Below are 26452 nucleotides of genomic sequence, written 5' to 3'. Positions count from 1 at the left end.
GTGTCCATAAAGACTGTTTATAATGTAAAGAAGAGAATGACTATGAGCAAAACTATTACGAGAAAGTCTGGAAGATACTATTAAAGAAGAATGGGAGAAGTTGTCACCCGAATATTTGAGGAACACTTGCGCAAGTTTCAGGAAGCGTGTGAAGGCAGTTATTGAGAAAGAAGGAGGACACATAGAATAAAAACATTTTCTATTATGTCAATTTTCTTGTGGCAAATAAATTCTCATGATTTTCAATAAACTAATTGGTCATACACTGTCTTTCAATCCCTGCCTCAAAATATTGTAAATTTTGCTTCCCCACCCTGTAAGGTAATTTTGTTGTTACCACAAGTAAAAATAAAAGGCGTTTGACAGAAAGAGCTCATATAGAAGACCGTGTAGTTGTTTGTACTTACACTTCATCTGTCTTAGTGCCCCTCCCTCTGCCTGAGAAGCAGAAAGACCACCACCTTGACAGAGCAGCAAGTGAAGACAGACCACGGCAGGCGAAAAAAAAACAAAAAAAACAGGGAAAATAAAAAGAGAAACAGGTAGAAATGGAGCAAGTGAAAGAAGAAACATTTGACAGATGCTGCATGGCCAGCCCCTGGATATTATGCAGACATTTTTTCTTACTGTTGCGTCATTTCTCATTAATAATAGTCACACCTCCACATATCTGATAATCTTCAGTGCATTTCACATGTTTTAGTAACGATAATAAGGGATCCTTGTAATTAATCAGGCCTCTCTTAGTTTACAATTATGATTTTACTTTTTTGTCCATCTGATGAAATGTTATGTGTTTATGATAGATATGTGTATATACATGCAACTCTGGAAAATATTAACAGACCGCTCCAAAGTTCAAAACCTGAACCCTATTGAAACCTCTGGAATGTGATCAAAAGGCAGATTAATGGTCATAGACTATAAACAAAGTAGAAACAAAAGTTGCATTTTTTTCTTCAGGAGTGGCATTATGCACCAATGGAAAAAATTAAAGACTACTGGAGAGCATAATGCATGAAAGAAGTGCTTGAAAATCTGGGATAATCCACTAAATGTTTAATTCTGAACACTTCTGTCAGAACTTTATTGTTATAATGCTATTATTATTGTGCTGATTAAAAAATTGGATAGTTTGAGAACAAAACAGGTTTTTGTGATTTTGACCAACTGTCATTTTCTGCAAATAAATGTTCTTATACAAACATGATTTTACTCACACACACCTACAAAACTAGTGGTTTTCTAGAGGTTTGCATGAATATATCAAACACTGGAAGTGTAGTGTTGGTATATATATAAACTACATTTTCAGTTTTTCTATATATCTGGTTGTGTAATGATGTTTGCATGCGCCCAACATTACACAACAGTTAAAATTTCCCTGAAACTAGAACGGCTGGTTCACTGTCACATAGCAGCAACCAGGGTATCAGGGCACTTAAGGAAATGGCTGAACACTAAACCAGAGCTCAGAGTAATGCATCTGCATCGTTAATTTATAATGAGTTATTTAGGATGCTCGGGTCAGACTTAACTCATCTTTACCTAGCGAGATTACAATGTTCCCGTTAATACTAGGCGCTATGCTTTCCAGGGATAAATGTGCAACAATGTGCAATAGAATTCAGTACAGAAGACGAGTTAAAAGTGCAGGAAGAAAAAGGAGAAAGAGACATAAAGGTGATGGATGAAGAGATAAATGAAAGTCAGCTTCGAGACACTCACTTCCTGATGAGGAAGATGGGCGTCGCTGGTTGGTGGAGGTGTTACTGGCTGAGTGATTCTGGGTTGGTGTCTCCGGGGGCAACGGAGGAGGCGGAGGGGGTGTTGGCGTTGGGTTGCTTGAAGGAAGAGGCGGCGGAGGTGGTGGAGGTGGGGGCGGGATCGTTTCCTCAGTGGGGCCATTCTCAGAGCTGGGGGCGGGGTTATCGGCATGCTCGTCCAATAACACTGAGCCCTGAACACAGATGGAAAGAACAGCGTCAAACTTAACAGCATTGTACTGTGATTATGTTGACAGATATTGAGACATGAGTAATGACTTAGAATAGAATAGAATAGAATAGAATAGAATAGAATAGAATAGAATAGAAGATACCTTAATCATTCCTTTGGGGGAATTCAAGATATCCTGCAGTTCACATAAAATCCTCCATCATTACACAACAACAATACAACAAGCACTGGGGATGCGAATAAAAACCTTTACTGGGAATGATATATATATATATATATATATATGTATATATATATATTTGTTTTTTTTTTTTCAATTTTCAATGTCAAAAATATAAACATGGTGATTTTTTTTTTTTTGTATCCAAGCATGTTCCCTAACTTTTAGAGAATATAATATGTATGTATGTGATACTGAAGTATCTCTGTAACACCACAGTGCATCATTCATACTGGTATGTTGTGACACATTTGATTTTTGCCAGAAAAACTGCATTTAGATTTAGATTTTGCAGATGAAATCATTATTTCAGCCCTAATACTATTGTAAATCTCAGCTAGATTACAGATTGCAACCATATTGCTGCATGAGACTTTGTTAGCTATGTAGCTATGCATTAGTCAAAAGATGAAAATGTAATACAATATTATAAAAAAAAAAACAAAAAAAAAAACATACTATTTGGTCTCAATAATCAGAATGATAACAAAACTGTGGAAGTTATATTGCGTACTTTGGTTTGTAAGAAGGAAAATTTGAAAAAAAATAAAATAAAAAATACAGGTAATCAAATATAACAAATAAAATACTACAAATAAGTTTGGACTTTTGAAGTACTTGAAACATTTCTATAATTATTCATTGTTGTAGCTAATCTAAACCGTGGATTATGTGGTCCATGCACAGGCATGCCAGCTGAAGTGCCTGATGGGCTGAGAGTGTATTAAATTCTTGCAGAGCCTGTCCTCAGTGACAGATGCATTGCAGGCCTGTTGAATGTATCCGCCCTCTGCTTCCTGCCGTCTTTAATCAACTCATAAAGACATAATACCCTGCTGCTAATAACAGCGCTAATATGGCCTAATCTCAGGGGGAAACTTTGAGGGAAAACACTGGGAAGATGCCATCTGTCACTGCAAGTGATAGTCCTTTATCCCCCCACGCCCACTGTGTGCACGCGTCGGACACACTCTGAAAGCGTGCCATAGCTCTGCTGGAAGCCAGTTAATGGAGCGTGACATTTAACCCCTCCCCGCCCACCCCTTTTATTCCTCAGACGCGTGCTCGTCATTGCAGGCCCCTTTACTTTTCAAGCCCCCCCTGGGACTTGGGGGGGGGTTGGTCCAGATGGGTCAAGGTGGCACGTGCCGTTGCTGCAGTTGATCAGCCAATCCATCTGCTGCTAGGGTGCCTCTGAGACCAGGAGAGGCCCCACTGAGGCCTTAATTGGCTCAATGTGGATTATACTCCGTGTCACCCCCACACCCCCACTCCTGATATCCAAGTGCTGATAAGAACAACTCTCCAGGGATATTAATACGATTTAAACAGACTGTTCATTCTCTTGCCTGTGCAGCTATGAGGCTGTCAACAGGTCCACAGAGACTCTGGGGAAACACAAATCATGACAACAAGAAATTTCCTCGAGAGGCAAATATAAACAAGTTTAACTCTAACATGTAATTTACATCTACAGAAAAAATGAATTCTGTACTTTTACAACATTCCACACCAACAATGAAAACAACCAATGATAAGAAAATGATAAAAAAGAAAAACCTCAAAGCTAGGAAGGAGGCACTCGATGTAGCTCAATCTATGATTTAACTCTTTATTATTATTATTATTTTGTATTTTTATATTTTGTATTTTTATGTATTTATTTGAAATATCCAGCATGTCATGAAATTCAGAAAATTATCTGTAGGATGGGGTTGTTTAGGGTTCAGGGGCTATAAAATATGCAGGTGTTTTGTGTTATTTTTCTTTTATTGTTTTAGGTATGACTGTCAATTGCAATGATTCACTTATGTATGTGTATACATGTGTACATGTGGTTATACGTACATCTATTATTATTTATTTTTGTGAGTTATAGCTTGATTAATGTCTTGGCACATGTAAGTGTGTAGTTTTAAATTTCTTGTTTACAGTGTCAGACACATATTGATTTGCATCTGCTTCCCAATAAAAAATTAAAAGAAAAAAACTAAGAGAGTATCATGAATTTTAGGCTACAAATATATTAAATACAACAGGTATTAAAAATGATTGGATTATTAAGATAAAGGTTGCCTTAACCTCACTTTTAAATGTGTTTTCTGATCAAATTTATACCAATTATCTGTGACTAAACTTCAAAATGAAACCAACACTGAGCCGATAACCACTAAAGTCAGCTGCACAGCCCAGTAAAATAATATTATACACAACTACCTAATGTGTTGCAGTAAAAAAAAAGCTATTTATTTATTTATTTATTTATTTACCTGCACATCATAAAACAACAAGAGAAAATTTAAAAAACAACAACATTCGAACAAGTAACATCATTGTGCAGGAGAGGTTAGAAGTCAAAAAAGGCTTATGTGAATGCCTCCCCGGAAATAAACAAAACACAGGAGAAAAAAAAGAGAAAAAAGAATTAAAAATACTATATAACTGAAAAAATATAACCTGAAGCAAAAACAATAAAAATGCAAATCAAACTACAAATCATCAAATACAAATCAAATGATATACAGCCTTACATTATATATATATACATATATATATATATATATATATATATATATATATATATATATATATATATATATATATATATATATATATTTCTAGAAGTAATAAAAATAGATATTGTAAATGTTTATGTTAATGCTGCTTTCATCTAATATTGGGAAGTGCAAATTCAATGAGATCTGTTATATGACAACAGTGGCAAACTGCATTTGGAGAAGGCGCATGCTGATATGCGTTGGTGTGTTTTTAACTCTAGCCCCAATCAATTAATCTACAGGCCCTCATGAAATAAAGGCTTTTTCACAATTTCTGTTTTTTCCAACCAACTGAGTGCCTGGATGTTTGTCTTTTTCCTATTGCATTTGTAATGGTTGTAAAATGTGAATGAATATTGTAATTCGGTGGTATTCCATGGAGCCTGGTGACCTTCTGATATAGGCTGTTGTTTGGGATTGTTGTGGGTTTGTTCCATTGTAGGTTCCTGAATAGTTTACACAGCCGGGTGGAGACTCAAAAGGCGATGGAAATAAGGGGGCAGTTTGCATCAGGTGGCAAACAAAAGCTATACAGGACATGTTGTTATGCAACACGCTGAATGGCATAATGCAAAGGCAAATATTACAGTCAGCACGGAAACTTTATGACAATAATCCTTCACCTTCACCTTCACCTCCTCCTGGAAATGATGACCTAATATTTTAATACTTAAATAACTCCTGTATACTCTGAGGATATGACTCATACTATTGTTTTGCAGGTTCCCCAACTGTGCTATAGAACATGTTTCATTACAACACAAATAAATTGAATTACTTTTGCTTGTGAAGTTACCTGGGTTACACCACATTACTAGGGTAATGATGTAGAAATAATGCACAGGTCATTTTTCAGTTTACTTTAAGTGGACTCTTCCTCTTAATCTTCCTACACCATGTTCCTGGTTTTATATGACAGTAAACAAAGTGTTATCTTCCACAACATACACAGCACACATTAATACCTGGCACCAAATACACTGTGAAAGGGAAAAACTAATGTGTGAGAAGTATTATTTCATGCAGCTATGAGAAAAAATAACAAACCTTAAATGTTTATTTAACTTAGCACAGCATTTCCCTCTTAACCACCACGTATGGGCTCGTGTTGATGCAGAACAGAGTAAACACATTACTCTGATCACGCTCCCACATATAGAATTAAGCAAAATTAACAAAAGGGAAATATGGTTCTTAATATACAGTTGCGGTAAAAATTATTAGACCATCAAAAGTTATTAAAAACAAAGGTTATGCAATCAAGTACTACATTTTTCTCCTGTTTTTCGTTTAGGGAGTTTAGGTTAGTTTACTGTATTTTATTTCTTGAATTTATTTTGAAGTTGTAAATTTACCTCTGGTTATGAAGAAGACTTTATTTGTTGTTTTAGCTGAGCCCTCCCCTAACCCTCTTTGAAATATTTAAAAAATAAATATTTGGACTGTAGTTCTGGACTGGCAGTTGTGCTAGGGAGTTGGGAGGGGACAAAAAGAGCATATTATGTGCGTCCTGGTTAACCCCTAGGCCGGGACGTAACATATCATGTGACTGAAACAGACAGAAAAGAAAACCTGGAATGCCTAAAAGCACTGTTTTTGTCAGTGCAATGCCATAGATATTGACGTAAGAACTGAAATGATTTTGGTTATTATCGAGAAAACCATGGAAAATGGATAGATATTAGCTCTGAAATTAAACTCTTATGAGCTATTTTTGTTGTTATCATTATATTTGTCCAAACAAATGTATCTTTAGCTGTACCAGGCATTAAAATGAACAAGAAACTGAAGAAAACAAGGGTGGTGTAATAATTTTTTCCGCGACTGTATTCAAAAAATATTTTACCAGCACAATAGAATAATAATAAAAGATGGTTTCAAGGTCTATAAAAACAAACAAAAGCCAGTCCTCAAATACAGTCAGGTACAAAATCACATGAATAAACCTCTGGTATCTGTCAGTTGTTGTCAGTTAAGCACAAAGTCATATATATTGTACCATAAATGGGTGATATGCTCTTTCCTTACTACAACTATATGTCAAATATAACTAGAAACATATACATTCCCAATTATAATATTGGAAATTTCTTTTGTTGAATAACAAAGGTCTGCAGAGGGATAATGTCAGTTGTGTGATTCAGGCATTTTTCACAATTTCCAGAAAGCAAAACCTCTATTAATCACATTATTTTGATACACTGTCAAAGCCTAGATTCAACAATATAATGAGGCTGTTTTATTCTCTCACTGTTATTGTCCAGTTTCAGTCACTGCAGGTGTGTGTTTTATTTTTTTGGAAACTATAATTTGACATATGAGTGCAACAGTAAGACAAAGTTTAACCAATATTAGCTTTGATAAGCCATGAATTGTCTCTATCCACTGAAACAGGTTACATGCTTTTAATTTGAGAAGTGTTGCATGTGTAGAAAAAAGCAGTGAAAAAATTCTTGTAAATTCACAAAGGTTTGGATCAAGATGTTTCATAGGAAACTTGATCATTTCTACTTATTAAACAGAGGGAATTATAGAGTAAAGACCTACCTCTACACAAACCTCCGTCTAATAAAGGTAAATAGAACAGAACAGAACAGAACAGAATAGAACAGAATAGAATAGAATAGAATAGAACAGAATAGAATAGAATAGAACAGAACTTTGAAGGTATTGCATAACTGTTTCACTTTAATGTTTTATATAAGTCTGATAGTGTGTGATGTTTTAGGGGGTCATAACCAGTTCAGATTTGTAACTTACCTCCTCATTAGGTGCCATTTCTTTGCTCCCAGTGGGCTCGGCTGTGTCGCCCAGGGTCTTGTAATAGTCCCCAGTGCTGGGCTGTTTGCTGAAACTCCTCGACTTCCTGTTTGAGTCCACCCGCCGTAGTTTATCGTGACCTTCTCCAGTACTCAGCTGCCCAGGAGAAAAATAACAAAACAGAGTGAGAATGTTTATTTTATTAAAATCTTCAAGTTTTTCAACCTCTGAGATGTAAATCTCAGACATCTGCTTTCACATATTTGTATTTTGTTCAACAATACTTTCCTTTTAACCCATAAAGGCCCAAACATCCACCGCCAACCAAAAATATCCACTGATTTAAACCTTTTAATACCTGTTGATCCACTAATCCTATCAATACATGTAAATAATTGGTCTAAAATACAGTTTGTCATCTTTTCATGGTCATCAGATATGACCCATTTGGACATTCAGAGACCCCGTAGTTACCATGGAAACACTGTCATCTTCTATAACATTGATTCACCAGTAAAACCCATGGAGTTGGATCAATGACAGTGGATGGATACACTTGGTTGATGTTCAGTTCATGATAGATTTGTTGAAAAAGTCACTTTTTATTGAGTTTTCTCCATTTTGAAGTAATAACCCTCAACTTTAATCTGAGCTTTTATAAACATCTACATGATCAGTACATTAAATACAGGAAAATACCTTATTTCAACTACAAAGGTGCAAAATAAAGGAGATAATATTACAATAAATGGTGATAAATCGATTAAGAAAGGTTAAATATAGAGAAAAATTTGTTTGAAAACTGCCACAAATGTAACAATGGGTCTTTACGGGTTAATACAGGACCTGGAAAAGTTAAATTTGGTGCAAAATGTATAATTATAACATTGTTAGAGGTAAAGTTAATCTTATATAAAAACCTGCCAAAAAAAAAAAAAAAAAAAAAAAGAGGTCAAAATGGATTAACACAGAATACTAAAGGATAGTTCTCTACATAAGTAAATGCAGTGTGTCATTTATGGTTCAGTACACTGACTGAAACATACTTATCGAGTTTTCCCACCAGATTAGCCACATCGTGTGACCAGAGCCAAAGCCGCTTTCTCTGAATAAAAGAACAAGGCTTTTATTCAGCTTAAACATCATGGTATATGTGTCATGTTAAGACTTGTGTACACAGGAAACAGAACTGCAGCTTTCTGTCAAATGTAAGAGAGACCCTTCAACTTGCAGACCAGGGTCAGAGGTCACTACCTTGGCTCTTACACTCTTACTTTCCACTCTGACGTCTATCTCAGGCAACTGGAGCTGGAAGTGCAGGTCGTGTCAACCTGAGATTCATACTCTATGCTTCAGTTATAATTAACGGTATGTAAATCTAATTGTATATTTTAGCTGTGGTGAGCTTCATGAAAAGATTACCCTCCATTTTTGAGTAGATATTACGACTAAAATCCTTCTGTCAGCCAATCTGCGAACACATTTCCCTAATGCAAAAGGCTGTATTTGCATTTCATACTTGGCTAAAAAACCCTTACACTCCATCTTTTTCTAAACCTTCCTTCTTTGTATGTATTGCAACAAAATGCATACAGCTCTGAAAAAAAAAAACAAGCTATATTTTACAGTAGTTTCTTCAGGGGAAACATGAAATCTGTCAACTATACATACACATGTTCTCATAATAGTGAAGTTTATAACCACTTTGCCTTTCAAATCCAAACATGAGCATCCTACGTTTGTTCATTTACATTTTAATGCCCAGCACAGCCATGCCATCGCTTCTCACGAAACCTTTAAGTGAAAAGCATATGTCCGAGACGAAATAATTGACAGCTGACCCCTGACCTCATTTTCATTGTGGTGTCATGTTCTGACTTCTTATGAGCCTGTTTAGCTTTGTTGACTCATGTCCACTGTCAAAGAAATGGTCCCCGGAGCAAGCATTCATCAGGTGGGAGAGTAATGTGAGCAGGGAAGCGCTACAGATGGTTTGATTGTCATTCTCCCGGGAGGTGGGATAAAAACAATAGCAAAAGTACAAAGCATTTCAGCCCCCCCCCCCCTTCTCATCCCTCAAACAAACACAGACACAGACAGCCTTCCTTTGTGCTATACAGATCTGTCTGTCAGCATAAAGTCATTGTTACATATTTGTTTTTACAGTCTGATAATTTTCTATGCATTATCAGACTTTGTTAGCCCAGTTGTGGCTTGACGTGGGTTAATACATTTGCATGTGGTTTAGGGAAAAACCTCAGAATATGAAAGGTTGTACATGGACAGTGGCATTTTAAATTGACTTACAAGAATACAGTATATTATATCAAATAGTAAAGTAAAAGAGAAAGTACATGCAACATGTACGTACAAAAAGCTAAAATATGATATAAGTCCAAACTTCCATTCAACACAATAATAAGGTAAAGCTGTATTTTAACCCTTAACGCCTTACCTTACCTTAGCGTAGCTCTACTCCAGCTTCAACAGAGCCTCATCCACAGAGCCACAGAAAGTAGCTGTCACCAGATCCACAGCGTCAGCCTCCTCTCTCTGCCGAAGCACTACGCCTGTCACTCTACCTGCCCTCTCACTTTACCCACAGGCCTCATCAATAACCTATCGGGCCCGGCCGCAGTAGTTTGCAGTGATGTCACCACCAGCCGCAGACCAACCACTCCCCGGCCCTGCCTCAAACGGTGCCTCTTATGCAAAACACAAAGAGCCAGGTGCTGCCCTCAGAATGGCCGACTGCACTCAGGTCACCCAGACTTTAAGATGATGCAATGTTGTACCATTCGGCGCTCTAAAATATCAATTATAACAGAAATTAAAACATACGGACTTGGAGTCAAAGTATCTCCAAGTGGGTAAACCAGGTCACTGAATTAAAAAAAAAAAAAATTACCTAATTTGTTTGGCTACTCTGCAAGAAAATTTGCCTTGAGTCAAAGCAAATACACACAAATGAGGTAAGAAAAGCTGACACAGAGAAAACCAACACAAAGACTTGGAAAAAAAAAACAAAAACACCTGCAAGACTCCGACACTTACAAGGAATTCAAGGAGTTTCCCAGATTGTGTTAAATAATAAATAAAACTTAGAAAAAGCAGCTACACAAGAAGCTCTTGAGTAGAGACTGGTCCATCTGATCACATCTGATCATCTGTGTCCTTGGATGAGCTTTGTCTTTTCTGTTGCTATGGCGCCTGAGGGAGATTGTTTTTCCCGATGTATATGGCGCACACAGGCCGTAATTGTGTGTGTTCTGAGGAGAAGCTTTTGTTTAATTGTTAATGAGGGCGCGCCCTGGGCTTGTCACCTGGGTACAGAGAGGAGAAGGGGCGGCACTAATTAAAAACTCTCCCCCACGTGGCTGACGGCGCATGCGTGGACACACAGACACACACACACTGATCACCTCGGAGACTCGCCATGGCAACAGGACACCAACACAACCCTGTGGACTTTATAACAGCCAACAAAAACTGACTTTGCATAGAAGACCTACTCACAGCCCACTGTGCATCAGCCGGCACCGCTGATTTGTGATTTTGCTTTTACATAAAACAACACTGATAACGTTTAGCTGTTACAAGTTAAAGTACGGCTCTTATTTTATAGACCATATGTGAAGTTAACTCAGGTCAGTGGTGTCATAACATTTGTTAGATGAGAAAAACAGATCACAGCACACTCGTACACTTAACATCTAAAAGCATAACTAAAAAATACACATGAAAAACATGAAGCATACTCTATCATTCTATCTATCTCTCATCAAATTTTATATTTGGGACAAATGGATCAAGTTTGTATCCTCTAGCTGCCCAGAATTTGTATCACTCCTCTAAAAATGTCCTCTTCTTTTATAGTCTCCCTGTATTCATTCTTTGTTTTATATTTTTCAGCATAAATATGTGTAATGTTTTAAGAACCCAGAGGTATTGTAACACTATGATTGTTTTTAAGTGAGAAATACCAAAAACTGTAAGAAACCAGTTCATATGTTCGTTTTGTTTGTTTTTTTTACACTTTTGTATGTATTAAATAAGAAATATGAAAAGGGCTCAAATGGATAACATCTGTATGAATGGTAATGTGGGAGATGTTTTGTCACCTTTTTCAATGAAACAAAATGAAAAAAAAAAAAAGAAAAATATAAAGCAAAATAAAATAAACTGCAGTTCTGCCCTTTACCAGTACACAATCATAGCATATCATATAATTAAATAATAATCTTCCTTACATTCTTGGCCTAACAATGCCTATTGTACTAAATATATGCACAATTGGTGAAATCTATTCCTGAAGCTCCCATTTTCACATGAATGAGCAGCTGCTAGTGTCTTTCTATCCTGTGAGTCATGTTATATATTGTTACATTTAAGAAATAAATATTTCATGAAGTGAAAGTGATCTCTAAAGTTGATTATCATTGTTGTAATTACAGTATTCGGTGAACAACAGTGCAGTAGTTATTACTTCACAGTTAACATGAATGTTGTTGGAATCACTGAACTGTCACAAACAGTGAAACCAGTTTTAATTGGTACTCCTTGCCATCTCTTTGAATACACTTTGAGTGATCTGAGGCCAAATTAATTACTGAAATTAAGATCAAACCCGTCTCACAGTCATTGTGTGTACCAACCCAGAGGTCTGGCTCGGTAATGAGTGTCTTCATTAGACTCGTTAGCCCCACTGACACAATAACATCATTGTAGGAACTTGGACAAAGCACATTGTTACTGCAAAAGTAATAGCTTGTCTGATTAGACACGAGGGAAAAACAGATGCTGACGGCCCATTTATTCAAAACACCCTGCTTCGTCTGCTTTCATGACACCAGCTCAGCAAACAACCACTGGAGGAAATCCAATTTTTACAATATTTTGCTCCATACCCATGTTGGGGAATAACTAGAAGTTATTTGCAACTTAGGTATTTAAATGACAAAAGAAAAGAAAACCCATTAGAATTACCATTAAAAAAATATGCAACAGGATTTTAACCTTGTAAAGGATTTCAGCATTCCAGAAAATGACTGAATCAATCATGAATAAAATACATTTGGAAATGATTCTTCCTGCACACAGGAGTTACACAATATGGACAAATGTTCCATAGCTAACAGGAGACTGGGCCACAAAATGATAAAGACAAATTTTATTACTATATTGTGATAAACAATATTGAAGTAATTCTTTTTTTACTATGTCTATAGGTTTAATTGTCACTATCATCTAAGATACTAACACACTTATTTTTTACTTTATTTAATATTGATTTTCTTTTCAATATTATAATTGTTTTAAATTGTCCACATATAGATTTCTGAAATATTTGTCATGTTCTGAACATAAATATTCATCTTAATGCACATGTAGCCATCTGGTTTCCTCAACCGTTGCTCAACAAAAACAAAAATCATCATTTAAACTTAAAATAAATATTGGCTTGACCTTTATCTTGATAATTACTGACAAGTGACATAAACATTTTTTTGTCATAATATTTGAAGTCGGCAGGATTGAGAGGAAGTGAGAAGGTGTGAAGTGCAGCCAATATTTTTGTTCATAAAGTGTACATCCAATCATATTTATATCACATATGCAGAATGTAATAATGATGATCTCTGTGTTAATGAAGAACATCTCCATCATTAACCTCGGGTGTTTTTTATTTTTTGCAGAATGCTTAGCTTTATTGCTCAATGCTCCAACATTAGCAAAGCAATAAAATGCAACAAACTGAAGGTCAAAGGTTGAGGTAAACTCACTTCATTATCCCCCAAAGGGAAATTCATTGTCTGCATTTGACCCATCCAACTACCAACAGCACCTAGCATTAGCATTAGCACTTAAAACATCAGGAACAATGAGCTGCCATTGAAGGCACTTGGGGAATTTAAACAGTTACACTTGAATCAGTTACATTATTATTACTATTACAATTAACTATCAGATTTTAACATGATATCTGGTGACCTTTGACCTCTATGTTTACACGATGGCCTTCCTGACCCTGTTCCTTACCTCCTTCTTGGCAGGGGGGTTACTGTCCACATGTCTCAGGTTGCTCTTCACCTTCAGGAACTCAGCCGGTTGTGGCTCCTGAGGAGGCGGTGGTGCTGGGAAGCTGGGCGGCGGAGGGGGCATGGGGGGAGCCTGTGGGGGCGGAGGGGGTGGATAGGTGGGTGGTGGTGGTGGTGGCTTTGCGGCGTCCTCAGCAGGGATCTCAGATTTTTTGGGCGTCTCGTTGCCGATGTCTGGGTTCAGCATGTCCATGTAGGCCTGCATGTCTGTGATGGCTGACTCTGACGCACCTTGAGGACACAGAGGCATGTTTTAGTGATTACAATCGCTGATGTGTGAACTTAAGAGCAACTTAAAAATGCTATATGCCTGATTCATTAACTGATTAACAGTGTTCTTCATTAACGTTTCATTAACGTATACCATTTAAGGGTAAACTACAGTTACACTTACACACATCCTACATGTAAAATAAACCATACACTGTCAAACCACTAGGGTGCAGCACCAGTATGAAATGCACCTGGTCCACAGGTTACATTACTGTGTTTGGATCAATAAATATGTTCCCACTACTGATGACATGAAAAACTGTTTTTATGCCATTTCCAGATTAGAGGCCAAAAGACACACAATACATTCATACAGACTGAGTCAACAATGTTTGTTTCACCCAACATTCTAATTAATTACAAAATGCAAGTAAACACTGAGGTCCATAAGCATTTGGACAGTAATTTTGTAATTTGTGTCACTTTTGTAATTTGAGCTTCTGAAAACGGAGAGCCTATGTATAAAATGATCGTAATTCCCAATGGGTTCATGCAATATTTTGGCTAATCTCCTTCACACTTCATTTGCATCTTGCTTGGTTCATTTCAGATCCACTGTGCTAGTGCACAGAAGTAAAACTGCACAATTTGTGTCACGGTTCAAGTACTTATAGACTTGACTGTATTTGACCTTTACACTAACTAGCTCGTCTTAGATTTCACTTTAGTTTCAGTTGTCAGAATGAAGAAACTTGACTTGAACAGAACTCGTGCATACAGTGTATACAGCACAGCTCTGGAAAACAAGAAAAACGACTCCAATTTTCTTGAGGACCATTGGAAACCTCAGGAATGTGATCAAGAGGAAAAGAGATGATCACACACCATCAAAACAAAGTTGATCTGTTACATTTTGGGAATGGCATAAAGCTGTCAACGGCCAAGTAATGCCTATAGATTATTCAATTAGTGGTCAACTATTAAAATAAAAAGGGAAAAATGCAGTGATTTCAGCTTCTCAAATGTGAATATTTCCTGGTTCATAAGACATTTGAATAAGACATTTGAAGACATCATCATGAGCTTTGGGAAACACTTTTTCACCATTTTCTGACATTTTGTAAACCAATATATTAATTGACAATGACAATATTATTTATTTTCAGCTCTGATGCAAATACAAACATACGTCTGGAGAGGAAGACTTCCTAAATTAAAACCTTAGTACTGTGTTCAACAATTAATATGACATTTGTGTTTTTATTTACATGATCATGGTCTGACATACTGTACTTTTTGATAAAGCTGACTATTTGTACTTTCGGGAAATAAATGCTCTAAAAATAATATTTTATTTGGAATTTTTGAGTAACATTGTCAGTATTTTCTACAATAAACATGAATTAAAACATGCCTATGAATAATACAACCACCCTCTGTTCAGGGCTGTATTTGTAGTGACCATACCAGATTCCTTTGAAAGACCACATTTATTTCTAAATCTACAGTTTACTTTCAGACCTGTGTGCGCGACTGTGTTGAGCTGAGCAGGGGGTCCTCGTGACATGGTTAGGCTGCTCCTCTTCTCTCCGGTGCTGGACTGGCTGGAGTTGGCTGAGTCGTAGTTGGACAGGGAGCTGGACGGCGAACATACGTCGAAATGTGCCGTCTGGTTTGCGGGGGGCATGGTGGTGTTCGGGGACGAGAGCCCTGAGTCTGGCTGCTTGTACTCGAGGTCCGTCGAAGGGTCGCGGGACAAAACACGGTGCTCCACACTCTGTTAGAGAAAACAGATGAACTTACAGTCACAGAAAAAATTATTAGACCACCCTTGTTTTCTTCAATTTCTTGTTCATTTTAATGCCTGGTACAACTAAAGGTACATTTGTTTGGACAAATATGATGAAAATTGTGAAAAACGCCTAAATCACAAAACTGTTATTCTTCTGCAGACCTTTCTTACTCAACAAAAGAAATTTCAAATACAACTAGTTTGCTTTGTGAAATATAATAATTGGGAATGTATACGTTTCCAGTTATATTTGACATATAGTTGTAGTAAGGAAAGAGCATATCACCCATTTATGGTACAATATATATGAAATTAAACTTGTCAAAGTGAACTTGGTGCTTAACTGACAACAACTGACAGATACCAGAGGTTTATTCATGTGATTTTGTACCTGGCTGTATTTGAAGACTGGCTTTTGTTTGTTCTTGTAGGCCTTGAAACTGTTTTTTATTATTATTCTATTGTGCTGTTTTAAAATATTTTTTGAATACAGTTGTGAAAAACATATTAGGCCACCCTTGTTTTCTTCAGTTTCTTGTTCATTTTAATGCCTGGTACAACTAAAGGTACATTTGTTTGGACAAATATAATGATAACAAAAATAGCTCATAAGAGTTTAATTTCAGAGCTGATATCTAGACATTTTCCATGGTTTTCTTGATAATAACCAAAATCACTTCAGTTCTTACATCAATATCTATGGCATTGTACTGACAAAAACAGTGCTTTTAGGCATTCCATGTTTTCTTTTCTGTCTGTTTTAGTCACATGATACACACAGGAGTTAGTACTTGATTGCATAACCACTGTTTTGGATGACTTTTGATGGTCTAATATTTTTTTCTGCGACTGTAAATATCAGTAAGAGTTGTTTAATTACAGTGTCTACATAAAAATAACCAAAATACCCCTGTCTATTACCCTGCGTTCTCACTGTACCAAATGATTTGACCTAGTTTTGAACAATTGCATTATGGGTTTAATTACTGCACACTAATGAAACATCTCACAGCTGATCAAAAAGGCTCTGGGGCTTCTTGCTTTTCTCAGAGCACAGGTCTCACTTGGCTGAATTTCCCCCATGAGGAATAGTACAGCAGGTGGAAATATGTTTCCCACACTTTACAGAGAACACTGTATAATTCCTCTTGGGGATATGAAGCTGTGAGAGTCTCTGTACATCAAATATTAACAGCTCTGGTAATTAGCAAAGAGACATGTTGGCGTGTTTTTGTTTTACATGTCCTTGTCTGTTATTAATAAGGAGAATATTCTGTTCTTTTTTTGACCTATCCACCTCCAGGCAGTGTTAAGAAATGCAAAAACACACAAGTAAGGCACATATTACCGTCTTGATTATGGCTTTCCAACTGAAATTTGAGCAAAAGTTTTTACTGAATACATATGCTGAAGAAACAGAAAAATAACAGAATAGACAGTGTTTATTTAAATGTCTATGAAATTGTATGTTGGCAGTATCAGTGAGTACATTTGAGATTTAAGTCTTGTAATATAGGTCTAAAATTGAGTAAAAATCTATTATTTTTAGTCAAATAACAACATAAACTGTCACAGCAACTAAACCCTCCACAAATGTACAGAAATCCCTGATGATTGTTGATATTCTGAGCTGTACAGTCTCAGATACTTCATCATTATTCAACAGTTCCTAAAATAATAAAAGGCTGATGCTCATTGTTCAATGTGCACAAAGAAAAAGAAAATTGTATTATTAGTAACTATGTTTTTTGGAGATTTCTGGACAGTGATAAGTTTAAGATCCTGCTGAAAACACAGAGGGTTGTTAAGTCAGTTTCAGTACATAGGTATAATACACTACCTTATGAAAGCACATAACAATAAACAGAATTATTTTGTTCTAATTTAAAGGCTATTTCTAACACATTTGTTACTACATGCAAACAAGAGCAAGTATCTTGATTCAGCCCAAGATGAACTTCATGGAAACACTCCACTGGAATAAAAGTGAAGGTTTCCAATGTGTCATAATAGAGATAGCAGGGTTTTATCATTATCCTTAAGGCCAGTATCAGTGTTATGTTGTAGAATTCCCCTTCACTATGTGGAATCACAACTGCCTCCGAGCTCCAGCTACACCCTGTAAATCTCAATTTTTGACCAAGACTAACTTCTACTTGTATGCTGTTTTGTTTTGATGGAATTCAATCATTTTAACCCATAAAGACCCAGTGCTACCTTTGTGGCAGTTCCCAAAAGATTTTTCCTCTATATTAAACCATTCTGGAGTGATTTATCACCATTTACTAGAATATTACCCTCTGTGTTTTGCATTTTTTAGTGAAAATCTGGTATTTTTCTATATTTAATTTACTAATCTGTAGATGTTCATAAGAGCTCAGATTAAAGTTGAGGGTTATTATATCAGAAACAGAGAAAACTGAAGAAAAAGTGACTCGGTAACTGAAAATATAAGAGTGTCTCCATCCACTGTTATTTATCCAACTCCATGGGTTTTTCTGGTGAATCTATGTTGTAGAAGATGACAGTGTTTCCATGTTCACTATGGAGCCTCTGAATGTCCAAATGGGTCATATCTGATGACCATGAAAAGATGAAAAACTGCATTTTACCCCCAGTTATTTACATATTGATAGGATTAGCGTATCAACAGGCATTAAACAGTTTAGAACAGTAGATGGTTTTGGTTGTCTAAGGATATTTGTGTCTTTATGGGTTAAAACCATGACACACTTCCTCATATTCCCCTAAAACATCTTCACTCATGCCACTATTTTGCAAATTTACTGATGTAGCATCCTGCAAGAACTAGTCAAACAGCCCAGATAACTTACTGACCCAAAGAAAGTATCCAAATAGGTCCGGCTTTGTGAGATTACTTAAAATGTAGCAGGACATTTCAGGTACAGTCTTGTGTCTCTTACCATGTTCTCCACAGTGCGTAGGTATTTGGCACACTGGGAGTGGCCATTATATTCGGCCAGGTCTGCTGCTGTGAAGCCGTCCTGGTCCCTGATGCCCAGGTCCACTCCGTTGACCACAAGGATCTGACAACACTGATGAGTAACGAGAGGAAGACGAGAAACAAAATCATTAAGTTACGTCACAGGAGGCAGACAGGGAACTTATTCACACTTATTTAGCTTATTAAAAATGTACCCCTACTTTAAAAATATTAGCAAGTATGAAATCTCAACTCATTTTAGGGAAGATAGGTCTGTTTTCAAATCCCTTCTTAAAACTCACCTTTTCTCCTTGGCCTTTGAAATCACATGAGATGTTTGAATATCTTATGTTTATTCAGTTGTTTTATTTGGTACTGTTCTTATTTGCTGTTGTTTTTAAATTGTACAGCTTTTTATGTTTTTAATCTATTCTTGTATTTTATTCTTTTATTCAGGTTTTATCTATTCTTTTGTATTTTTATGTACTTATTTATTTTTAATCTATTCTTGTATTTTACTCTGTTATTTTAGTTTTTATTCATTTTTCTGTACAGCACTTTGGTCCACTGTGGTTGTTTTAAAGTGCTTTACAAATAAAGTTGGATTGGATGGGATTGGAAGATAGAATTAAAAAGGATAGGTGTGGTACACAAAGCTTGTGTTGCATCTGACTGACAAGAAGTGGCAACAAAAATATGTCAGTCAAAGCAGTAGGTTTGACTGTGGCGAAAACCATACGTCATTCAAAACACACGGTTAAGCCCTGAAATGCAGTATGGATAGGAACACTAGGCTTCTTAATTCTCCTACATAATGTATAGAATAATAATAATAATAATAATAATAATAATAATAATAATAATAATAATAATAATAATCCTGGAAAGAACAGTTGAAGTTTTGCAAAAAATTACCACTTATCAAATCTTACATACAATGAGTTTATTATTATCTGGCTTTGGACGGATAAAGACGACTGATGTCACAACCACAGATTAAATTGAACTTCCCACGGGATTAATAAAGTATCTATCTATCTATCTATCTATCTATCTATCTATCTATCTATCTATCTATCTATCTATCTATCTATCTATCTATCTATCTATCTATCTATCTATCTATCTATCTATCTATCTATCTATCTATCTAAATAATGAGCCCATTCAAAGTCCTTCTGCTTAAATGTGCTGTGATCCTCATGATATAAAACACACACCTCCAGTTCACCATTCTCTGCGGCGTCGTGAAGCGGAGTCCCTTCCCAGTTATCGGTGACAATCTCACCACCGTGCAGTAACAACCAGCTGAGTACTTTTGCATGGCCTCGACTCGCTGCAAAATGCATGGCCGTGGCTCCGTCACCATCGCGGTCTGCTAAACTGATGTCTGTAAAACTCATCTAAAAAAAAAAAAAGAGAGGATTTATTGTCAACATAAAAATCTAGAAGTGTCTCAGTATTTCCCTGAAATGATAAATAAGGGTTTCTCATATTTCGTTCTATGGCATTAAATAAATAGCATTTGGATGCTTTTCCATGTTCTAGAAAGTGAATCTTGGAATAAACATTGTGAAATGACATGACAGAGGTTGTTAGGGACATCATGCAAATGTCAAAACTCTTATACTCAGTTATTTGATAGAGCTGCAGTCTGTTCTAGTTTAAATAGATCACAATTGAATGGATAGTTTTCATTACAGACATTAAATGTATGAAATCAAGTACAGTAGATGCCTTGTTGTTATGTGGTCATAGTGTAGTTAGTTCAGCCTAAAGTTAATGTTTTACTTTTGGAGATTACATTTATGTTTCAAAAATCATAGTCTTTCATTTGTGTTTGTGCATGTATTCATTATTTCCTGAAATCATGCAAAACCAAGTGGAAAAATTCCAGTCAATGAATCAGGGTAACGCTCACTTCCAGTTTGGTCACCTAAAACACAGCACCACTCTTTAAAGTTTAAAGCTGAATGCGTACCAGCCAGACGATGACGGTGTTGTGGCCCATCTGGGCAGCAGCATGTAGAGGTGTCATCCCATCGTTGGCCCTGATGCTCCAATCTGCCCCACAATCCTTCACCAGGTATTGGACGACCTCCAGATGACCCTCCTGGCAGGCCAGGTAGAGCGGTGTGGCACCATTCTTAGTTTGTAAATTGACAACACTGTAAAGGAATTTGGACACAGACCAAAAACAGACTGAATGGGATAATATTTGACCCTTTTCTGATAAATCAAAACACCTGTAAAGGCAACCAGCTGATATATTGTTCTCCTATTACTGACATTAACATCTGCATCAAATGAAACAACTTTCCATTTAGCTGCTTTTGTAACTTAACTAGAATGTGTTGTATTTTGTACAAATACACATTAAAGTAAAATAAAAGCATGAATCTTCTTCAGTGATCTTTGTAAAGAGGAGTGCATGGTTTCAAATGACAGTATGTCATTTAAATTAAATGCAAAACAATTACACCCAGTCTGTCAAAATAAGACACCTGATGTACTTTGAAACATTCACGCACAGCAAAAAAGGACTCATCCACTCTGTTGTACAAGAGTCACAGGGTGTGGCACATTTCTAAAGGTAATACACAGTCTCTAGTCATAAATGCTGTTGAAATAAGAATATACTCTTTTTTTAAATCACAACTGACATGGAAATAAATAAACATGAAAAAATCAAACATGGTCTTGAGCTGCAAAACAAATGAAATGACTACTGTGAGGAAACACATGCTGGAGTTATTAATCATGAAAATCAGCAAATTTATTTTAAAAATAAGAAAAGAAAAAAAAAAGGCAACAATAGCTCAACAAGCCACCTCCTATTTTAAATGATCCTGAACCTCACAAGTGCTGACAGAGTCAACCATTTAGGACTTCTCTATGTTATGAAATGTGTGTGTGTGTGTGTATATGTATATATATATACACACACACACACACACACATATACATATATATATATATATATATATATATATATATGATGGCAACATCCTCTAATCAGAGGTTTTTAATATGTGTCATTCCTCATAACTAACAGACGCTCTCAACAACAGATGTAATTTTACCTCCTGAATAAACAGCCTTAATATGTTAGTTTGGATTTTAACTAACATGTTAAAATGACAAAATCACAATCAATGACTCAAACAAAGTTATCAAAACAGCGGATCTGAATGGTACAATTACTATTTTTTTCACAGGAGTCTAGTGGCTTTGATGAGCACTTAATGGTTCCCCACTGGAAACTGTACGACTGTAGAGTAAAGCAATGAAAATATTAGAAATAACGCATACACTTTAAATTAACATAGGTACACAAAACTGTTCTCCATGTGTTTGTATTTTGTTGTTATTGAAGTGTTTTGTTCATAACCAGAAACTATACTGTTAAATGAAGCTTTGTTTAACCTTTTATCAGCCAAGTGACTATTTTTGATCATTTCCACACACATTACAAGACAGTGAAAGCAACAGTTACAGTGAGGACAGTGAGTCAACAATCTCAGGTCCAATGTGGTCTACAGGGTCTGTAAGGTCCACCTCTGCATGAACAGTGAGTGTACCTGCTTTGTTAGGTACCATGAAGTAATGGTACTAATGTAAGGAATGATGTTCAAAGGGATAATGTGGATGTGGACAGGTGTCTGGATCAGCACTGATGTTAGTCTAACGTTCTAAAAGTGATGTTCTAATGTTCTAAAATACATGTTCCTTTCACCTTACATGTGTTTTTCTTGTATTTTTTATGTATAGTTCTTGTATTTCTTTTTTTGCCACTTATGGGTAAGAAACCAAATATGGTAACTTCATTGACTTTGATTTTCTACATGAAAATACAACATTTTGAAAAATTTCACAAAAGTAATGAAGTCTTGTTATGTCTTCCAATAACACACTAAGGTTAAAAATTTGAATTTCAGAGTATTCCCATGAGTGTTCTGTAAAAGGTTAAACACTGTTTCTAGATTTCTCTGCTTTACTGTGGATCTACTCTTACAGGTCACAGTGACAAGAAAACATCCCTTTGTCAGTGTCAACATGCGGCTATTTTGAGAACAGACTGAAATAATAATGTGCCAAATCCTCTCTCCTTTATTCCAACAGGGCCTTCGTGTTGCCTCTCCTGGAAAGCTGGTCCAGCTCTTGTATCTCTTCTTGTCCCGGATCTTTTCAGTCACAGCGGGAGGTCAGGGAGTGAACAAGTGCCTCCTCACTAAATCCCATAAGGTTGTGCTTTATTTGGCGCTGACAAATGGGCAACGAGTCTGGTAAGAGGATTACTCCTGCGCTAGCTTTGTCCGACTTGCTTTGCGTTTAAGGAAGGGCTGCTACTGATCGAGGCAGACGAAGTAGGTGAAGGTAATGAGAAGTTGGACTTAAGTGGACAGGTGGATCCTATAGACGTAAACATGACCCTACCAAGCTTTCCCTGCCAAGGACGTGGCTCAAGGCCAAAAAACTAAAGACCCCATATAAAAATTACATGTGGATTGTGTTCTGGTCCAAATTTAGCCCATAAAGACCCAAACATCCACTGGTGACCAAAACCATCTACTGATCTAAAGTGTCTAATACCTGTTGATCCATTAATCCAATCAATACTTGTAAATAATTGGTGTAAAATGCAGTTTTTAATCTTTTCATGGTCATCAGATATGACCCATTTGGACGTTCAGAGGCTCCGTAGTTACCATGGAAACACCGTCATCTTCTACAACATTGATTCACTAGTAAAACCCATGGAGTTGGATCAATGACAGTGGATGGAGACACACTCAGTTATTGATATCTTTGCCGAAAATGTGACTTTTTCTTCATTTTTCTCTGTTTTGATATAACCTTTAAATTTACTTGAGTTTTCATGAAGGAAATTAAATATAGGAAAATGCATGATTTACAGTGAAAAATCCAAAATGCAGAGGATAATATTATTATAAATGGCAGTAAATCACTTAAAATGATGAAAAAAAAATACAGTAAGGTCCGCACAACCTGTGGGCTCACAGGTTGTGCGGACCTTACTTTATTTTTTTTTCATCATTTTAAGTGATTTACTGCCATTTATAATAATATTATCCTCACAGGTTGTGCCGACCTTACTTTATTTTTTCATCAAATTTTTATGGGGATCCTGCACACCTTTCATTTTCTCCTAGTAAATCACTTAAGAAAAGTTAGAGACAAAAGTTCATTTGAGAACTGCCACAAAAGTAGCACGGGGTCTTTATGGGTTAACACAGCAGGGTGCATTTATTTATCTGGAGGTAGCGTTTAAAATTTACTAGAAAGAGAGATGAATTTCTTAAAATAGCAAAATCTGTGAAGACTTGAAAAACAATAGTCAGACATGTGTCTTTCAGGAAGGAAAAGTTGTACATAAAAAGTACATGTTAAATATTTCAAAATAAGAGGAGAAGTAATCTACGCTTCTCTCATCAGGAAGTGGGCAGACAGATTAATTATTTATGACTGTAACCAAAGTGGGCTGAATTTCACCGACACATAGGGGTCTCCATAGGACAGAGGCTTACATTCGTCATTAATCTAACTACAAACATCACGAAGGCGACAAAGTTGGGTTTTGTCACAGGCTGAACTAAAGTATGCTGTGCCATTGTCAGGCCTCTCCAAAGTGAAGAGACTTGAACACTCTCCGGTAAAGGGCTGCTTTTGGAGAACAGGTGTACATTTCAAACACCTAAGAAAGAGCTTAGCCTTGTGTGACGAAACAGCAAGCAACTGGCACAGCGGGGCGATACTCGTCAATCACTTTGTCACTCAAAGGGAAAAAAACATATTCTGAAGTAGCAGACATTTGATATATTTCCAGTTCAGCTCCAATGAGTAATTTACCTCAGTAATTATCTGGACTGCGTCTCCTCCTGTGTACCCAGGAACAAAGACCGGGGTTATCTTCATTACTAGCAAAGTAATGGATGTCACACTAATGGTCCTCTTGCCTGATAAAGACTTGTTACGTTCTCAGTAGTCTTTCCTGTCTAAATAATGAAAAGTGTTGTGGGGAATTAATGCATTTATTACCTCCACCACTGAGGTAATGTAATGGCCCGCATCTCTTTGGGATTCCTTTACCTGTCGGTAAGAATACACAAAGCTGCTGCACTAATTTGCATGAATTTGGTGACAGAGTACAGCGTGTACTAAAGAAAGACATATTAAATTACATATTATTTAGTGCACATCCTTAAAAAGAGGGGAAAAAAGCAAAAGAGTTTGTTTTTTTAATGTGTCCAAGTTTATGAAATAGGATCATAGACACAATTATACAGTTACAGGATGAAGTAACAATGATGTCACCCATTGGTTTCTAAAGCGCAGTTTTGGAGCCAGTAGTTGTCAATTTCACTGTCATCATGTTGGCAATTTTTTTAGGTATAAGTGACCAGATTTGGACAAAAGGGGTGGAGCTACAGGTGGGTTAGGAGTCAAAAGTGAGCTACTGCTAAATGCAACTTCACTGATGCAGTAAAACTGTGAACGGCTTCAAGCACTGTGTGACAAAGTCATTTTTATTGTCTTGTTAGTGGAGCCTATTAATTGCAGCTACAGTTGAGTTTTCTGCCAGGAAAAATTAAAACAAAAACTCCAAAAGTCTGACTTGACAGATGAGCGAGCTATCATTTACACCCATTATCAGAGCCTTTTATTAGACCTGAGATCTTTTTAATGGAGCAATAATTTAAAGATCACTTATTAGAGGGTCCAAATTAAATGAATGAGATGTTAATAATTCCTGGGAAAAATTATCTTAGTATTTTTTAGATAGAAGTTCAGTGTAAGTCAAAGGGACAGGGACATCTTGGAGGAACCCCAGCCACCATCAGTGGTGTTACAACTTTAAAATACCTCCACATTGGCTTTATTTTGGAACCAAACTCCTTGCTCCTTGGTTAGGGATATCTGATTTAAATACTAGTAGTATGTATTGGCACTATCAAGTTCTCGTCTATGTTAAAAAGTAATGTATTTTATATATCCTCCTGAGACCCAGCAATGCATTTTTGTCCTCTGTAGTGGACAAGAGTTTCACAGCTTTATTTAAAACAAACAAACAAACAAACAAACAAACAAAATGTCCACTGCAAAGGACATTTAATTAAATAAAAACAAAAATATCAGAAAAACTGTGGCATCATACGGTTCCAGTAAAGGCAATTACGTAATGTAAAAAACCCAAAACTTTTACTTACTGAGTCTCAGGAGGATATGCAAATTTGAGAGACTAAAATAGATTGAAAATAAAAAACCAAACACTTCAGGGTAGAACTACATTTCATAATGAACCTGTACACAATCTATGTTAGGAGAAAAACACACTTTGTTGCACTTTGGAAGTCTAAACTTTACACACACAGTGGTAATACTGTGCAGATCTTAAAACGACATACTGCTTTGCATTTTTTTGAGTTTAAACCTCTTGTTGTTCAAAAGAACAGAAAGGAGTTTTCATCCAACTTGTACCAAGAAGTTATTAAGAGGATTAGACCTGAAGGAAATATGTGCTGCAGCTGAGCCACTGGTTCTATGAAAGATGTATGGTCTTTTACATACTTCATACTTCAGAAATAAATGCATGTTTGTAGACATGATACACCTGCTCAGGTGTGCAAACCAAGCAGATTGTTTTGGTACTTCAGCACATTTACAGTGTATAGTAAAATTAAGTAAAACTTACGTCACTAATTAAAATCATGACGTAGCCACATGAATTTCTAAAATCCTAATGTAGATTTCTTCTCATCTCAGATGCATCTTGGAATTATGCCAAAGGCCGAAGATCCTAATCTGCACTAACTGATTACATAACCTGTCTGTAGCCTTTCTGTATCTGTCTCTCATTCATTCAGCCCATTGTGTACTGAGGCTATC

The 26452-nt window shown here is 36.4% G+C and overlaps 1 protein-coding gene across 5 annotated transcripts in view; it reads right to left on the bottom strand.

Moving 5' to 3' along the window:
- The window catches only part of espn (espin), a 59345-nt gene that overhangs the window by 22222 nt on the left and 10671 nt on the right, over window positions 1-26452 (bottom strand). For 2 of the 5 annotated variants that reach the window (XM_030138763.1, XM_030138761.1), the window contains exons 3-10: window positions 20526-20712; window positions 19765-19947; window positions 18525-18656; window positions 15330-15585; window positions 13537-13826; window positions 7498-7656; window positions 1729-1960; window positions 408-461 (exon numbers count right to left, since the gene is read on the bottom strand). In XM_030138763.1, coding sequence (XP_029994623.1) covers window positions 408-461; window positions 1729-1960; window positions 7498-7656; window positions 13537-13826; window positions 15330-15585; window positions 18525-18656; window positions 19765-19947; window positions 20526-20712 — 1493 coding nt within the window. The remainder of the gene's footprint in view (window positions 1-407; window positions 462-1728; window positions 1961-7497; window positions 7657-13536; window positions 13827-15329; window positions 15586-18524; window positions 18657-19764; window positions 19948-20525; window positions 20713-26452) is intronic. The other 3 variants (XM_030138762.1, XM_030138764.1, XM_030138765.1) reach the window with 3 other exon arrangements.

The sequence above is a fragment of the Sphaeramia orbicularis genome, chromosome 7 (assembly GCF_902148855.1).
Source record: "Sphaeramia orbicularis chromosome 7, fSphaOr1.1, whole genome shotgun sequence".
Lineage (NCBI taxonomy): Eukaryota > Metazoa > Chordata > Actinopteri > Kurtiformes > Apogonidae > Sphaeramia > Sphaeramia orbicularis.
The sequence above is the reverse complement of the archived record's forward strand: the minus strand, read 5'-3'. Positions and strand labels throughout refer to the sequence as shown.